This window comes from Triplophysa dalaica, chromosome 17 (genome assembly GCF_015846415.1).
Source record: "Triplophysa dalaica isolate WHDGS20190420 chromosome 17, ASM1584641v1, whole genome shotgun sequence".
NCBI lineage: Eukaryota > Metazoa > Chordata > Actinopteri > Cypriniformes > Nemacheilidae > Triplophysa > Triplophysa dalaica.
In genome coordinates this window covers 9,212,847-9,229,124 of record NC_079558.1, presented here as the reverse complement: position 1 = coordinate 9,229,124, position 16,278 = coordinate 9,212,847, and the positions used below count along the sequence as shown (strand labels likewise).

The 16,278-nt window shown below is 39.4% G+C and overlaps 1 protein-coding gene across 8 annotated transcripts in view; it reads right to left on the bottom strand.

Moving 5' to 3' along the window:
- mrtfab (myocardin related transcription factor Ab) overlaps positions 1–16,278 on the bottom strand; it is a 28,388-nt gene that overhangs the window by 4,259 nt on the left and 7,851 nt on the right. For 5 of the 8 annotated variants that reach the window (XM_056771622.1, XM_056771629.1, XM_056771623.1 and 2 more), the window contains 9 exons: positions 6,013–6,078; positions 3,831–3,886; positions 3,641–3,716; positions 2,363–2,509; positions 1,915–2,069; positions 1,209–1,325; positions 828–1,081; positions 514–685; positions 77–430 (listed from right to left, as the gene is read on the bottom strand). In XM_056771622.1, coding sequence (XP_056627600.1) covers positions 77–430; positions 514–685; positions 828–1,081; positions 1,209–1,325; positions 1,915–2,069; positions 2,363–2,509; positions 3,641–3,716; positions 3,831–3,886; positions 6,013–6,078 — 1,397 coding nt within the window. Of the gene's footprint in view, positions 1–76; positions 431–513; positions 686–827; positions 1,082–1,208; positions 1,326–1,914; positions 2,070–2,362; positions 2,510–3,640; positions 3,717–3,830; positions 3,887–6,012; positions 6,079–15,858; positions 16,028–16,278 lie in introns of those variants that run through there. The other 3 variants (XM_056771630.1, XM_056771627.1, XM_056771628.1) reach the window with 3 other exon arrangements.

Here is a 16,278-nt window from a genome sequence, read left to right as displayed (position 1 = left end):
CACAAACGCCAATGCAACTAGTCGACTTTATGACAACCAAATAGCTTGTCGATTATAACGACAACTGTGGACTCACCATTTCTCCAAACACGTCCCCGTTACAGCTGGCCTCATCTGGACTCAATGCAGCCAGAGAGCGGTCAGAAGGGGTTGGAGATGCAGGTGGGGAGGAACTAGTGCTGCTGAAGCGCATAATCTGAGGCGGAGTTGTGGCGTGGACCCTAGTGGCAGCTGCTACGGGAAAGGAGGACGTTTTAACATCTTTCGCTTGTTGCTGGATAGCACCGGATAACTGAACCTGGGCAGTTTTCGCAGCTGCTGAGGAACCACCGTTCTGTTCCTGGTAGTTTTTCAGTCGTTCGATGAGATCATTTTTAGTGCCTGATACTGTCAAACCTCTCAATTTGAGCTCTTGTTTGAGTTCGGCAACCTGGAGGAAAGATAAACGAAAGTCAGTTCCGCAACATGTAGAAATGTTTGAAAATGAGGGAATGAATTACAACTGTTGCTTACTTTGAATTCATCCAGGTTGACGGGCAAAGTGCTGGGTTTAGCCCCTCCCACTGAGGGCTGACTTTGACGAGAAGGACCATTTTGATTGGAGGACATTGTAGAACAAGTGGAAATGGTCTGGGAAGGGGAGGGGCCTGGATTGGTGGATGTTTGCTGCATTTCAGTAGAAACTCTTGAAACGTACAGGTAAACACAATAAATACATGAATCAAATAACATTTCATGAATCATCATAACAATTTTGACCTGGACTCTTGCAGACATTTTACTTTTACCACTGTAAAACAAATAGATATGGTTGTGGTTGCACTCACTTGGGTGGGGCGGGTAAGATGGTGTGGTAGTTGTAATGCTGCTGTTGCTGGTTGATGATCTGAAGTTGAAGAAACAGCTGCTGCTGGTGGAGGATCTTGGCATACGAAGAGTCCAGCGGAGGCGGCGGCTCACGCTCGTTTTTCTGGTCGGGAGGGATGTACTGGTGATATTTGAGTTTCTTCACTTTGGGCTTGCTATCTTTGGGTTTTTTAGAGCGCTGTGAAGCCCGATCTGTGCTGGACCTGGACTGCTGCTGAAGTTGACATTTAGGACAAGATGGATTTTCTTACTATTTTATAATTATTACAAACAATTCATTATAATATTTTCAAAAATATATTTAGTAATTATAAATAATTCTGGACGTGATATTGATTTACCCTTGTCTGTCCCGTAGGTGGCCGGGCGAGGTTTGTCATAGTGATTTCATTGGGTGGATTATGTGGAGGAGAAGTGTGAGATGCACCGAATGTAGGAGGCGGGGCCTGAGTGAGGAACTAAAATCAAATCAATTGTTAAATAATGGTTAAATATCTACTAACATTGTAGAGCCAATATGTTCACGTATATTTTTTAATCTAATTACAAACGAAAACAAAGCAAGACTGACATCTGAAAAACCAAAACAAACAGTGCCACTCGTTCACTATAAATGATTTTTGATGCTTTAAGGAAAACTCCACTATAGAATGAAATTGTCATGAATTACTCCCCTTAAAGTCATATAATAACCTTAAGACCTCCGTTTATCTTCAGAATACAAATGAATGTGGAGCTTTCTGACTTCCCCCTAGACAGCAACATAACAGACATTCAAAGCGCATAATCTCAGTTAAGTTGCTGTCTATGGGTGGGAGTCAGAAAGCTCCCATACCTCATATTAATTTGTGTACCGAAGATGAACGAAGGTCCTAGAGTACCACTTCAGGGTGAGTAATTCATGACAGGATTTTCATTTTATGGCAGAGTATCCTTTTAATATGGTGAAGACGTCATTGCGTATAATTGTAAATGCATGGAACAGTGCTGCCCTCTAGCGTACTGAAAGTGCAATTCCAATATCGTACATCAAATTAATAAGTGTACCTGAGAGGGTGAGAGGTCTCCATTCATATTCATTATTTCAGCGGGAGAATGTTGAGGACCGAGGCTCAGTGGTGAATCCTGACTGCCCTGTGGATCCGGGGACAGAGCATCACTACTGTCCTCGTCCAAAGAGGAGCTCTCACCCTTCGGAGACTCTGTACATGCGAGAAAGAAATGTCTGTCAGATCTGTGTATGGATCCAGTCAGATATTACATTAGAACTGATTGAATATTTGATTGACTTCTCTTTTTGAACTAACATTTGTAGCTTTGATAACATATTGCATGCATCTATAAATATATGCAATATAAACGTGGTTTTGTACACTAGATGTTGTGTAAATTGAATAGTAAATTGGCACATGCACAGCTATCGTGACACAGCCGTATAGCTGATTTTGCACAACATATCTGCTGTATTAGACAGTACTTATGGTTAAAGTCTTACCAATGAGCGTGATGACAGGGAGGATGTTCTTGTGGACGAGCTCGATGGGTCCAGGGCGGTGGGAGATCTTATCGTTGAGGTCATCAGCCAGACGTGCTCTCTTCAGCTTCAGCTGCTTGGCCTGCAGCGAGGGCTCCGCTGAAGTCTCTGTGGGTGAATATTAACATATTAACAGATTAAACACTTCCTTCTCTGTTAAAACCACCTGAATTCTCTGCTGAGAGTCTAATGACTAAATTAGATGTTTTGCACAGTGCTCAATGCGATTGCCTATTTCTGCTGCAACAAATGCTGAATGTATGCAGAAGTTGTGTGATGTAAAAAAACGCTGTAGAATTCACAGCAGTGCTTAGGTTTGATAAAATGACAAAGAAACAATGAGGCAAAATTATTATTTGTGCTAGACCAATACATTGCTGTGATCAATATTTAGATTTTTTTATTATTGCATCGGCTGATAAATCTTTTTTCTTTACATTTGCCAAATGATGCATTAGGGCTCTGTTTCTTGAAGGGAAAGTTTACATCAAAATGAAAATTCATATTTATTTACCCCATTGTTCCAAAGCTGTATACATTTCTTTGCATTGCTAAACATTTAGGAAGATATTTGGAAGAATGTCAGTAACCAAAGAGATCTCATCTCCTATTGACTCCCATAGTATTTATTTTCCCTTCTCTTTCAGTAAATGGGGGATGACATCTGTTTGATTTCTGACATTCTTCCAAATATCTTCCTTTGTGTTCGTAAAGAGGGAGGCAGGACTGTTGGCATGACTTATAGTGGGAATCAGCCGTGGGCACACCGGTCCCGCATATCTCACGGAGGAGATCGGGAGCATAAGAGGACGAGTGACAGGACTACAGGCGAGAGAGGACCGGGTCCGGACATGTTTAAGTTTGTATTTATGTTCTTATGATGTCAGTTGACCATGAGGTGGCTGCCGGCCTTTTACTTCCGTGTTATTGTTTGTTTATTTTGATTTAAGTTTGTTAAATTTTCGTCGGTTCCCGCCTCCTTCCTTCCCTACTGTGAACTGTGTTACAGTGTTAACCAGAGCAAAGAAATGTATACAGGTTTGGAACAACATGAGTTTTGAATAAATGATGACAGCATTTTCATCTCTGGGTGAACTTTCCCTTTAAGAAAAGCAAAGAAAATGTATATACCGCGTCTTGTAGACCATACAATGAACAACAGTAAACCCATTTAACTACAATTCTTTTACAATTTTTATTATTTGATATTTTGTTTGGTCTCACGATCCTAACTCTCACCTTCTAGAATGTGCATCCTCACCAGTTCAGACCTCTCTGGCCGACTCCTGATCTTCCTCTTCAGGTAGTCCTCCGTCTGCAACAGTAAAAGAAAAAACTGTTAGTCACAGAATGCTTGTAAAGTGTTCACATTGGAGCCTCACTAAACAATATTGACAGAAAACAAGATCAATCTAGAGATATAACATACACGTGCTCGCTCCAGACTTCTCCTCTGTTCGTGGAAGGCAGCCGGACTCTTCAGTGCTATGTACAGAAACAGAGAGTGAGATGGTTTTACTTTTTGACAGCGAGTCAAAGGAATAGGTGCATTTTGAACATTTTGTCTGCTTGAGTACTTAACAGGTTCATCTCGAGTACTCTTGAGTGGGACGGGGAGAGATTTAACACAAATGCTTCAGGTCGTTTTCTTCCTATTTTTTGCAGCAATGTGTGCAACGCAAACTAAAGTCGTTATGTACTCCCGCACTATAATATTTTGTGCCAAAAATGTCAATATAATCTAAAATACAATTAAATAAGAAATGTTTCAGCTGTTTTTATGATTGATCATTACTATAAGATACTTAAAGTGAAAACCCTAAAATGAAAATTCTGTCATCACTTACTCAACCTCTTGTCATTTTAAACCTGTATGACTTTCTTTCTTCCCCAGAACACAAAAGATATTTTGAAGAAAGTTGGTGATCGAACAGCAGTGGCCCCCATTCATTTCTATTGTATGGACACAAAACCAATGCAAGTGAATGGGGGCCAATTAACAACATTCTTCAAAATATCTTCTTTTGTGTTCTGCGGAAGAAAGATAGTCATACAGGTTTGAGATGACTTTTGAGTAAATGATCAAAGAATTTCTATTTTTGGGTGAACTTCCCCAATGCCTGTCTCGAATAGTGTATTTAAAACGGGAACTTTTCATGTAAAGTGTAAACATTAATAAAGGTCATTCTGTGAAAGAGACAACATCCTTTTGAGTAAGCTCAAAGAACTAAACAAAGTATGGCCTTCTGTGTCCTGACCGAATCCATTTGAATAATCAAGACTGATACGTAAGTGCTCAACCATTCTAAAAATGTGTTTATCACACCAGACTGTGGATTTTGATCCAACTATTTTAAAGATTCTAAAGTTGATCTGAGCCGTGAACACATACACCTGTCATCAAAACCCCTGCCGAATGCTGCCACTGTCAATAAATAGTGTAATGTAAGGTGCTGTATAGAGCATGTTCCCGAAAGTTCACTTGGTAGGGCACTGAGTTAGCAGCACAAATGATGGGTAATTTTGATAATTTTTTAAATGCTTGGAGCCAAAAAGTATCTGCCAAATGCGTAAGTGTATAAAAGCAAAAAGGTCATTTCTCGGTATATCTATTCAAGAATGATAGCTACTGGGCCACTTCCTTCTTCCCACAGGGGCTAAAGTGTAAAGACTGTGAATTCTTTTGTCTAATGTGCACAACACAAAATAAGGAACTGCAAATCTTAGAGGAAGTCGATCCACCTGATAACACAACCGTCCTTTCACAATGACTGAGCGTTGGCAATCGAGATCCTAGACTACTTGCGAAGGAAAAACTACACCAGGGGACACTAGGTGTGCAGTGGAGATGCATGCATTGATGCCTAGTGCAGCATCTCAGAAGAATGCACTTTTATCCCACAACATGCATTACCTGACAGGAACCACATGTCACTGCAACATGTTTGCACATAAGCGTCCTGGCACAATCGAATCATTCGTCGATTTCGTATAAAAAGAGTGGTTGTGAATGTAGCAATTACATTTATGTCAACATAATACTTCTAACAAACATACTTTTTACTAATACTTTTAACAATAACTGCTCTACAATAACATCATAACTGATTGGCATGTAAACAAGTAATAAAACCTGATGGAAAGACCACTGGAATTTTTGTGGGAAATTTTTGTTTTTTTCTGTTTGATATTATAATTACATTTTAAAAGAAATAACAGCACTGATGTTATAACTTTCTTCGAATATACAATAAATACAAATAATAAGCGAGAACACTTCAAATACCTGAAAGCCATTTTAAATATTTTTCATAATAAAGTAGCAGATTAGAACAACTGATACTGCATCTTTTCTAACATCATAACATTACTTTTCGGAACCTATTTGCAAATATTTGGACAAACCGCTCTCAAGATGATCTTCAGGAGCTGATCACAAGTGAGAGCGCATTTAATATTGCGTCAATGAACATTTGCATAATACTTATATGTACCCTGCAAAATCCCTTCTTAACTCAAAGTGCGTGAAACTGTTCATTAAACACAATATTTTATTACTCACAGAATACTGTGTGCGATGCATGACAGAACAGATGTAAAATCAGACTTACGAGGCATGATTCCTTGGCTGACCAGCTCCTCTCGCGTTCTTCTCTGTTGTAGTTTGAGCTGAAGAACTGCATGGAGAGAGAGGAAGAGTTTAAATGCAAAGAATCAAATCTACAGCTTTGACGATCGCATCAGGGTAGTTGCGGGACGCATCTGTCTTGCATTTGTTGTGCGTATAGATGGCTCTAAGTTCAGTAAACTGGACATCACAGCCAGGAAAGGAACCTTTCTGTGTTTCTTATAAACTGAAGGTTAAAACCAAATGGGAGGGACTGTTAAGGTTGAGGTTGTTGGGTGTTTTTTGCTACTTCCTGTTTCACCATGCTCGAACCCTTTCCTCAATTCAAAAAGTGCAATAAAGAGTGTCAACATGCGACCGGGGGTGGCAGAACGGGGGCAAATCGGGAACTTGCTGAGAGATGGCACAACACAGTGTAAGTTGCATAATTACTATAAAGCATTTTATTGTTTTTATTGTAGACTTCCTTTTATTTAGGCAAACTGTTCCAACATAAATGCAACATGTTGTGTCGGGAAGGATGTGTCTTCATGAATGTAGATGGCATGCTTGCACACGAGCCGGGGAGCTTTGCAGTCAACAGACGCAAGTGTGCACCTGTCGGTCCTGACGAAATGACATCATCACACACATAGCATTGCTTTGTGTTCACCCGTCAGCTGTTCTGCCCTTCACGGTCACTATGTCTGAGTTTCAGCTCGTATCGAACATTTGTTGTGTCTCTCTAACCCCTGCCAGAAATACAGTTTTGAGTAAGATGTGTCATGAGGTAACATACACAACGGCTAACACATGACAAAGATCAGTCCTGAGGGTATGAATCCAGTTCTTTTTATTTAGGCCCCCTGTTGTTTCTTGTTCCTGTTCTCACTTGCAAATCACTTAAATTCGGTTCTTGGCGTAATTTAGATTCTTTCTATTCCCAATTCGTTATAACAGCTGTCTTTGACCACCCACTCCTCCGCACTATTTCTGTCCTCACTGTGGAAGAAACACAAGCCTCCTTGCACCTCTCCGAAAACCTGGCCTACTACTGTAAATCAATCAGATGCTTTTCAATACCAACACTCTCTCCCTCAGTCACAAGAGCTTGGAAAATCTTGTGCCGGACCTGCATCCAGATCTTTCAAGAAATTCAACAACAAATCAGGAACACCAAGTTAAGGTAGACAACTGAAGATCATGTGCGTCTAGCGTCTCCATTAAACACGTCTCTCGCCTGGCACAGCTTACAGGACACCCGGTGCTCGCTCTTGGCACTGCGTGAGCAGCACAGAGGTGCACTCAGTAAATTCAGTCGTGATTTCTAGATTTTATTCTAGAAGTTGGATAATAAAAACAATGCCCACCTTCTTTGAGGTTATGATAACCATGAATGTCACAATCCAGATTCTCTGTCTTATCTTGGCCGTTTTTGATTGGTTCATCCTCGAAAGAGGAAGTGTCAATGTGAAGACAGTGGTTCGTGTCCAGCATGTCTAAATCCAGCATGGAAAATGATCAATGAATGTCTAAGGCTGCAAAAGTGCAATGTCAAAACAGATATTCCATAGGTGGTCCAAAAGCGCGAGGATAACAGGTGCCAGGGTGTGAGATTTTCTGTTTCAAAACACAAACGAAGAACAGATAGCTTCCACTTGGTTTCTTCTTGATCTATAAGGATACAATCCTTGTTGTGCCCTCAAAGATGGATATGTACAAAGGCTCTGCTTCGAGAAAATACCCACACAAAAACAAAGAAAATAAAGATAAAATGTACAAAGGTGAGGATAGCACAGAGCCTGCTGTGCACTCGGCAGAAACATTCACACAGCAGCGAGTCTCTTGCCCTCAAACAGACGAGGATTTACTGATTGCCAGTGACTCTGCTTGCTTCAGCTCAGCTGTTGCCTTTCGTTTACGCTCTACAATCTGGACAGACCCCCATTCACCCCCTCAGCTACATTTCACTGGCTCAAAACCTGACCCTTCCACCCATCAGGGTTAAAAGCTTGGATATTTTATTTTAATTCGCTTTTTATTTTCAAAAGTGTCATTTTGTTAACAGGAAGTTTTTGTTTCAGCTGAAGGGATAGTTTACTCAATTCGGACCTCATTTTAACCCTCATGTTGTTTAAAACCTGTATATGATGCTTTCTTCTGAGTAATACAAAATAAAACATTTTGAGAAATGTTATAGTGGTTTTGTGTCTATACAATGTAAGTAGATGGAGGCCATGTTGTTTGGCTACCAATAGGGTCGGACGATGGCTACAGTGAGATATTGTGATGGATACATCTTCTTAATACAATGCTGGCTGCACAAATTGCATGTCCTCTTTATACATCGCAAGTTACACAGTTATAAAGTCAGGCTAGTCTGATCGGTTTAGTGGGAGGTTATTTGCCCCTAAGCCTTGGTTCATATTTGTTTACAACGCGATTTGTAGCCCGCAGTACAGAGCAGTGAGAGTCACGTGACGAAAGTGGAACGTATGTTGGAATCAGGATGCCAGCTCAACATCGTCATGTCTATTTGCCATAGGCGATGGAGAATGGCATCATCTCTCTACCCAACCAGAGAACCGAAAGTTATACAGGTTTGGAATTACATGGCGGTGAAAATTTGATGACTGAATTCTTATTTTGGGTTAAATTATCCCTTAAAGACAGTTTAAACATGCTTTTTTAATCTGGGACAACGTTTAAAGGGATGGTTCACCCAAAAAAAGCTGTTTGACTTTCGTCCGCAGAACAAAAAAGAAGATATATAAAGAAGTGTTGTTAACTGGGGCGAGGTCTTCCTTAGAGAAGAGGAAGAGCCGCTGAAGTAGAGTTTGGTTATCAGAGATTGTAAACATTTGACTGAGCTACGCGCTAAACTACTTTCACTTTCATCACAGTCCTACAGCTGGAAATAAGAATTCAGCTACACACATTCTAAGATAACCAACGTTCCATGACTTTAACATCAGCTGTGAAAGCTGTTCTGTGTAATACACAGATATTTGTGTGTGTGTGTGCGCATACCTCTAAAACACTTCTATGAAACGTTCTTTGAAGTCCTGCTTACAAATTTCGGCATAAACGAGGGAAATTCATTTTACTTCAGATGAAGTAAAATTGACGCTATTGTTACGGTTTATTGATAAAATCCAAAGTTAATGAATACACGTGCACTGAGAGCGAGACCGACCAATCACAACAGCCTGAGAAGCGGAAGCTGGCTGATATGGTATGGGTGGGACATCATTGGGGAACCAATCAATCACAACAGACCTTGTCAGCAATCAGAGCGTTTTGGAAGGAGGGACTTTATAGAAATGTAAAAAAACTGATTGTTTTGTGAGAAGAGGGACAGCGGTGAGCAATAGTCTTGAAATATGTGAAATGTAAAGCTTGGTAACACCTTATTTTACGGTGCCCTTGTTACACGTGTGACCCGTTTTTACTACAAAATATGCATAATTACATGTAACTAACCCTGACCCAAACCCTAATCCTAACCCTATAGTATATACATGTAGTTAATTTTTATTGTTAATTCAGTACTTAATTGTATAGTTACACTGTAACACAGGCACTGTAAAATAAAGTGTATCCTAAAACGTTTATTGAAACTAGAAACATGAACATCCATTGTTGAACATCCAAAAAACATAATCAAAGCTTTGAAAACAGCCAAAGAACATCATCTTTAAGTCTTGCCTATGAAAGCGGGTCTTAGATTTTTATTTTATTTTATTTTATTAGTACTGCATGAGTTACCATAGCGCTAATGTGTAACATAACACAGTCATAAGCTTCGAGTCGTTTCCCTAAACATACAAAAAACAAAACCTATTTTGCCTTAAAAGAAGGAACAGATCAAGCAGCCACCCTCACATATGATGTGTCAAAACCCAACACATAGTTTCATGTTTCACAGGGTATTTAATAACTCTTGCGTTGTTCTCAGAAATCGTGTCAGACAGGGCTGCTGGGAGTCTCAGTGACATGAGCAGAAAGAGAGTGGAAGGAAGGTCACAGAAAGAATGCAGGTCGCCTTTGACCTTTCCTTTCTTTTGAGGAGATAATGTACATTAGTAAGCATGTCAGGACTCGACAGCTCACAAACGCCGACAATTCCGTTTCCTTCAGACTGTAGGTGAAGCCTCGCCCCCCTCGTGCCCCCAGCACGGGTCCTCTATCAGTTTTAAATAGTAAGGCCAGCTGGCCAGAAGTCTCTATATTCAGCTCCGTATCACCTGTGCAAGCACTGGATAGGGTTACCCGCTGCGATATCTACACTTAGGCGATGCAAACATGACTCACTTTCTGTCTTAAAAACAAAACAATGTTTTGAAAAACACCAATAAACAATCCAAATGATGATGCAATCCAAATATAAACACAGAAGAATATACTGTGAAGACCACCTGATGCGTTAAAATATGAATACCAAGAAAAACTAAATTAGAATTCTACATAGATCGTTACAGATTAAACGTGCCACAGCGCTGCGAATAGGACGCCTTTTCTAAATAACAGGTCAAATGAAATTTGCTATGCATAAATACAAGACCTCTTGCTCCCCAGAGACAAAAGCATAACCGTGATCTGTTTTAAGCCCACAAGCTCATTGCTGTCGCCATCATTCAGTGAGAATTCACAGCAGTAAAAGCTCAAGCTGTTGATGACCACAAGTGCCAAATGCTGACCGCAGAGGGAGTCAAGTCTATGCTAAACCTTTAAAGAACAAAACACCACCTTGATCAAATAAAGGACTGCAGATAATAAAGTCAAGGTTCATGAGACGCCCTAATGAGTAACCCGGTGTTATATCTCAAGCAAATATTCTGTTATGACTTTGAGAGCTGGTTGATGATTATTGGTCAAGATTAACCGATCTGTCTCCGTGTTTTTTTAAGTAGCTATATCCGCATTTGTCTGTATAACATGACCTTTCACTGGTGATTTTCAAATATGAATTTTATATATCTTAATCCATAACTGCTTATTTATTTTAAAGTAAGTAGGCACATATTTAAATAATTGTATATATATATCGCTATTGTTCTTGTGTCTCCATATTTCGTGATTTTTTTGTTGTTGCCATCAATCATTATTATAAGTCATCCTTTATGTATGTCACTGAGTTTAGAAAATACTGTTAACAGGATTTAACAGTATTATTGCTCAATTTCCAGCACAAGGAAAACATTACTTGTGCCGTTTTGATTTCTATGATGATGTAAGCGCTCCCATGCCATAAAGTCATCTAACTAAGCACATGTGAGCCAAACAAACGAAACCAGATTACACCACAAATCTCCTTCATCCAAAGCAGTCCTCACTGACCAGAATTCTTAAAAGTAAAAAACAGACAAAATGAGAAATTCACGTCAGTCGTGACTCTAGTAATTTAAGCTGCTGAAGTTAGGAAAAGACGGCGAGAGAGGAAGAGAGGCGAGTGAGAAAAAGCGGTTCACATCCACATCCAGGATCTCCTATTTTTGTGAGCATGTTACATAATATGTGTCTGAACTCATTTCATGTGAAGGCCTCCACCTTCTGCCCTACTTTCCGTCATCTCTGCAAAACATGACTCTTGACTATCATTCAATATTATTTAACACAATATTACAAAACAAATGCCAGTTTATTCCATTTAAAGAGATAGTTCATCCAAAAATAAAAATACATTTAATTTACTCACCCTCTTGTGATTTCAAACCTGTATGACTTTCTTTCTTTTTGAAATGGTTTGAAAGGTTTGAAATGACAAGAGGGTGAGTAAATTATGACAGAATTTTCATTTTTGGGTGAACTATCACTTTAAGAATTGACTGCTTAGTTTTCTCAACTATTTTTTATTCAGGACTAACATTAAATTGAATGTCAGGCATTGACCAAACACTGTACCAAAATTGTTAGGCATACAAAATTCCATTGCACTCCTTCAGTCATTAAAACAAATAATATGGAAGGCATTTTCACAAGGTTTTAAATGTTGTTGTTTTCTTTCTGTCTGTGATGGGAACAGACCTGTCACCCACTTTAAGGGACATGACCTGCTACTACAGTCTCAAACCTTACCTGGTTTTTTTTTTTACATACAGATAATCCCCTATAGTCAAACAATGCACATTCTTAAAAACAGGAGTAGTTAACCTGGCCTGCTGGGACTTGTTAGCCTGTCATAGAAAAGCAGAGCGAAGTTATGTTACCCCGATTGCTATCTTCAGCAACTTTTACCACTTGCGTTTGTTTTGCAAATCTGTCACTTAATGCAAACAGGACCATGAAAGCACACTATATTTAGCTACAGTTGTTAAATTTTGTTATTTTTGAGGGAATTAATGAGAACCTAGAGCAAATATTTACTAAAATCTTAAAATGTTGACATTATCCTAGATGGAATTCCATGAAAATGTACACGTTTGTACCCAAACTACAATTTAGTTGTCCTGGAAGTCCTCTGTGTATATAATTTCTTTAAAAAATCCTCAAATTACAACCATGAGAATGAGTCCTTGGATTTTAAGCCGTGGAGCTGGAATTACAAGGACACACAAAAGAAAGCAGCAGATAGGAGCGGTTCTCTCGTGCGTCTGTATTTAAATAAAGTATAAGCTATGCTAACAATAAAACATGTTCGGTAAATGCACCCAATTTGGGATGGCTGGGCACGAGATCTGATTTTGATTTAATATCATTTTAGCATCATTTATGTAAGGGATAATCCACGGATAGCAGTGCATAACAGGATTTTAACACACGACGTGGAGGCAACTCAATGTAAAGTGCATTAAAATCCTTTAAAGGCCCCTTTTTTCCCTGTTTTCGAAGCTTTGATTGTGTTTTTTGGTTGTTTAACAATGGATGTTCATGTTACTAGTTTCAAAAAACCCTTTATATTTAACATATGTCACGTCTATCATCCACCACTGTCTCTCTTCTCACAAAACGACCGGATTTCTTACATTACTTCTTACAGTCCCGCCTTCCGAAACGCTCTGATTGGTAAAGCTGACCAGGTCTGTCGTGATTGGTTCCCCGCTTAGAGTGTGTGTGTGACGAAGTCCCACCCATAGGAGCTTCCGCTCCTCAAGCTGTTGTGATTGATCGGTCCCCCTCTCAGTGCACTTGAATTAAGAAGCTTTGGCTTTTAGCAATAAATGGTAACAATGGCGTCAACTTCACTTCATCAGTTAAAAAACATGCGCATCGCGGGGAACAAGCTCTTTAATGCACTAGCCATGGATTACCCCACTTATACCATGGTCATTTGCCAAGTTAAAGCTGTTATTGATGTTAATAACGTAATTTTTGATCAGACATGTGAAATTAAAAAAGTTATTTTTGTCAGTTAATTACAAATGTTGATCAAACTGGCTGGATCTACCAATGCATTAAACGCTTTTAATGCACACCTTCCAGCCAATCAGAATCGAAGTATTCAAACAGACCATGGTATAAGAATTGTATATATTTGTGTAAAATGTTTGGAGCGTCCTCGTGCATGAAGAACACCATAAAAGAAAACTAAATAAACACATTTAAAATATATTGTCTTGCTGACAAAGTACTTTTTATATCTCAGGGATATAAGTGCATTATAGGTTTTGGCAAAGCGGTCTTAACCAAATCAAATAAATCAAAGCTGCTGATGTAATCTTATGAGGGCTTTGGTCCGTGCTTGTAACAGCATACTTCTGATTTCTCAAAACCATTCCCCACCAATTCCAGGAACCTTTCCATTTATCCAACTTCCATTCATCCTGCTGTCAGCTTGGCTAACGTTGTTCTATCTCGGTCATCACAATCAGAATGGCGCGTTGTCTGGTGTTTTATTATCTGCCCGGCCTGTTAGTATGTGAGAGGGAAGATGCCTAGATAAATGGAGGGGCTGCTGTTGACTATCGGAGGATTACGCACAGCTGTGGGTCTTGTTAAGTGAATACAAAGGAATGGCTCTCTTTTCCTCTCTCTTTACCTCCATCCTGTTGTTTTCTGGGCCTGTGTAAGCATGCTAGAGTTAAACTTGGCATACATCCCTAAATGTTAAATAACTTTGCAACACATAGGCAGTGTCCATATCACTGCAGGCTTACTCTGCTCTTCTTACAATGTAAAGCAGTAGTAATGCCTTTAACCATGCCCATCAAACGATGCATTTTTACTGGACTATACATACACTGACATCACTTTAACTCCTAATTTAACTCCGAGACTAATGTTAAAGTCAACGAATGAACAACTGTTTCAATGAACTTTTGCAGCATTTATTCATCTTAGTTCATGTCAACTGCAGTGTTTACTAATAGATTTTTTAAATTAAATTTTGTAAACTGTTAACATTAGCTAATGCACAATGAACTTACATAAACAACTGTAATTGATGTTAGTTAACGCATTTACTATTGTTCACAAACACAACCTTTTTCTGAAGTGTTAACACATTATCCAATAACCCAGAAGTTTCCAAACTTTCCAAAATTTAGGACACATCTAGAAAGGTATAATCTCAAGACCCAAAAACATATTTCAAATGGAAACATAGTTACAGTAGATATTGTTGTCATTTACATCAAATGTTAGTTAATCTGAAATATATTGTGTCACTCGTTACTTTACGTGATCCCACCAAGTGACCCACAAGGTCCTGACCCACAGTGTGAAGACTAAACTAGGGATGGGCCGGTTCCAGTTTTTCCTTAATGAACTGGTTCCTATACCTGAATTGTAAGTGTCCGTTTTGACGCGATACCAATCCAGGGTATCGGGATCGGCCCACCCCTAGACAAAACCATACAACCTAAACAATGTCAGCGTTAAATGATTTGAGATGAAGAGCAAGTTCTAGCATTTTGATTTAACTTTACAAAGACAAAAATGATCTTTTTTGAATAACAGGAGACATACCACAATAAGAGCACAATGTTTTGATTTCATCTTATCAATGGTTTCATCTTATCAACAGAGTTTCGACAAACATATCATTAAAACTTATCATAAAAACGGGTACAGAAGATACAGGTGGGGATCTATTTATCAAATAGTAAGCAAATGCTTAAACGTCTATTTTAATGTAAAGCACTGTATCTATGATCTTACTTCAAGGCACTTCTATCTTGAGGAGGGGCCCTCAAAGATAATCAAACACTCTTCACTCAAACTTGTGCCAAGACTCTGTCAAACTTTCTTGTCAGAGGTCTAATTTACAATACATCGACCGTGTCTGGTTGACCCAGACGTTCTGTCCTTTCCTCGTAGGTCCTGAGCTACACTGTCAGAGTCCAGGTGACAGCTGGTTTTAACAACAAAGAGAGGTAGCACTCCTATCCATCATTGACACATCCTACCCCCTTCCAGCTGGAGCAATTCAAGGGTGGGCTCTCCATATATCTGTTTCCATGGTGTAGCATTAGACTGAGGAACTTCACTCGGAAAAGAATCCAAAACAAATCAGAAGTAACTGTACCGGGGGCATGTCACAGTTGAATGAATGTGTTTTTAGTAGATATTTAGGTTGTTTTCTGGTTCTTTATGCCCTTTCTTTACATGTTTAATGCACAAAAGGACACCTTCAAAAATGAATATGCAAGGCATATCAAAAGCTTAAATTGAATTTATATTAAGAGACACAAATTGTTTTCGTTCCTTAAGCAATGAGTAAATGTTGTGGCCTAGTGGGACCTCATCTCAAACAGCAAAAACTCCAATGCAGCACTAGATAAACAGCAGGCTTCCCATTAAACAAAATGTTTGTAAACCTCAACCACCGTTACCACTCTTCAACATAAACCTGTGGTCTGAATCCTTCACAACATCAAACATTAACGTTTATCATAAATTAACACCGTACCTGAAGATATGGTCAAATCCTTCCCCAACAGAAGAATATCGTTCAAATCAACTCTCCACTAATCCATTTCTAGTTTGGCACGACAACCTGTGAATGAAGTCTGACTCAACTCCGTTCTGTTAAAAGTCAATTCCTGCAGAAGATCCACAAACTGCAGGGTGTGTCCTTGTGCCCCTCACCTTCCTCTGCCACAACACAATCTGTTCAGAGTCGGCGTGTGCATGCACGCCCTACAGATGTGGGTGTGTTAGCACAAGTGTTTGTCTCTGTGCGAGCCTGTTTCTTCCTTATTGCTGGCTAAGTGCTGCTTTCAGGCTTTGCTTTCAGCTGGGTTGTGCAACACGTAGTTTTCCCGCTCCTTGAAGCAATTTTTTCCATTCCAAGAGAGAGGGGAGAAGCGATCAGGAATTGCCTGTTCTG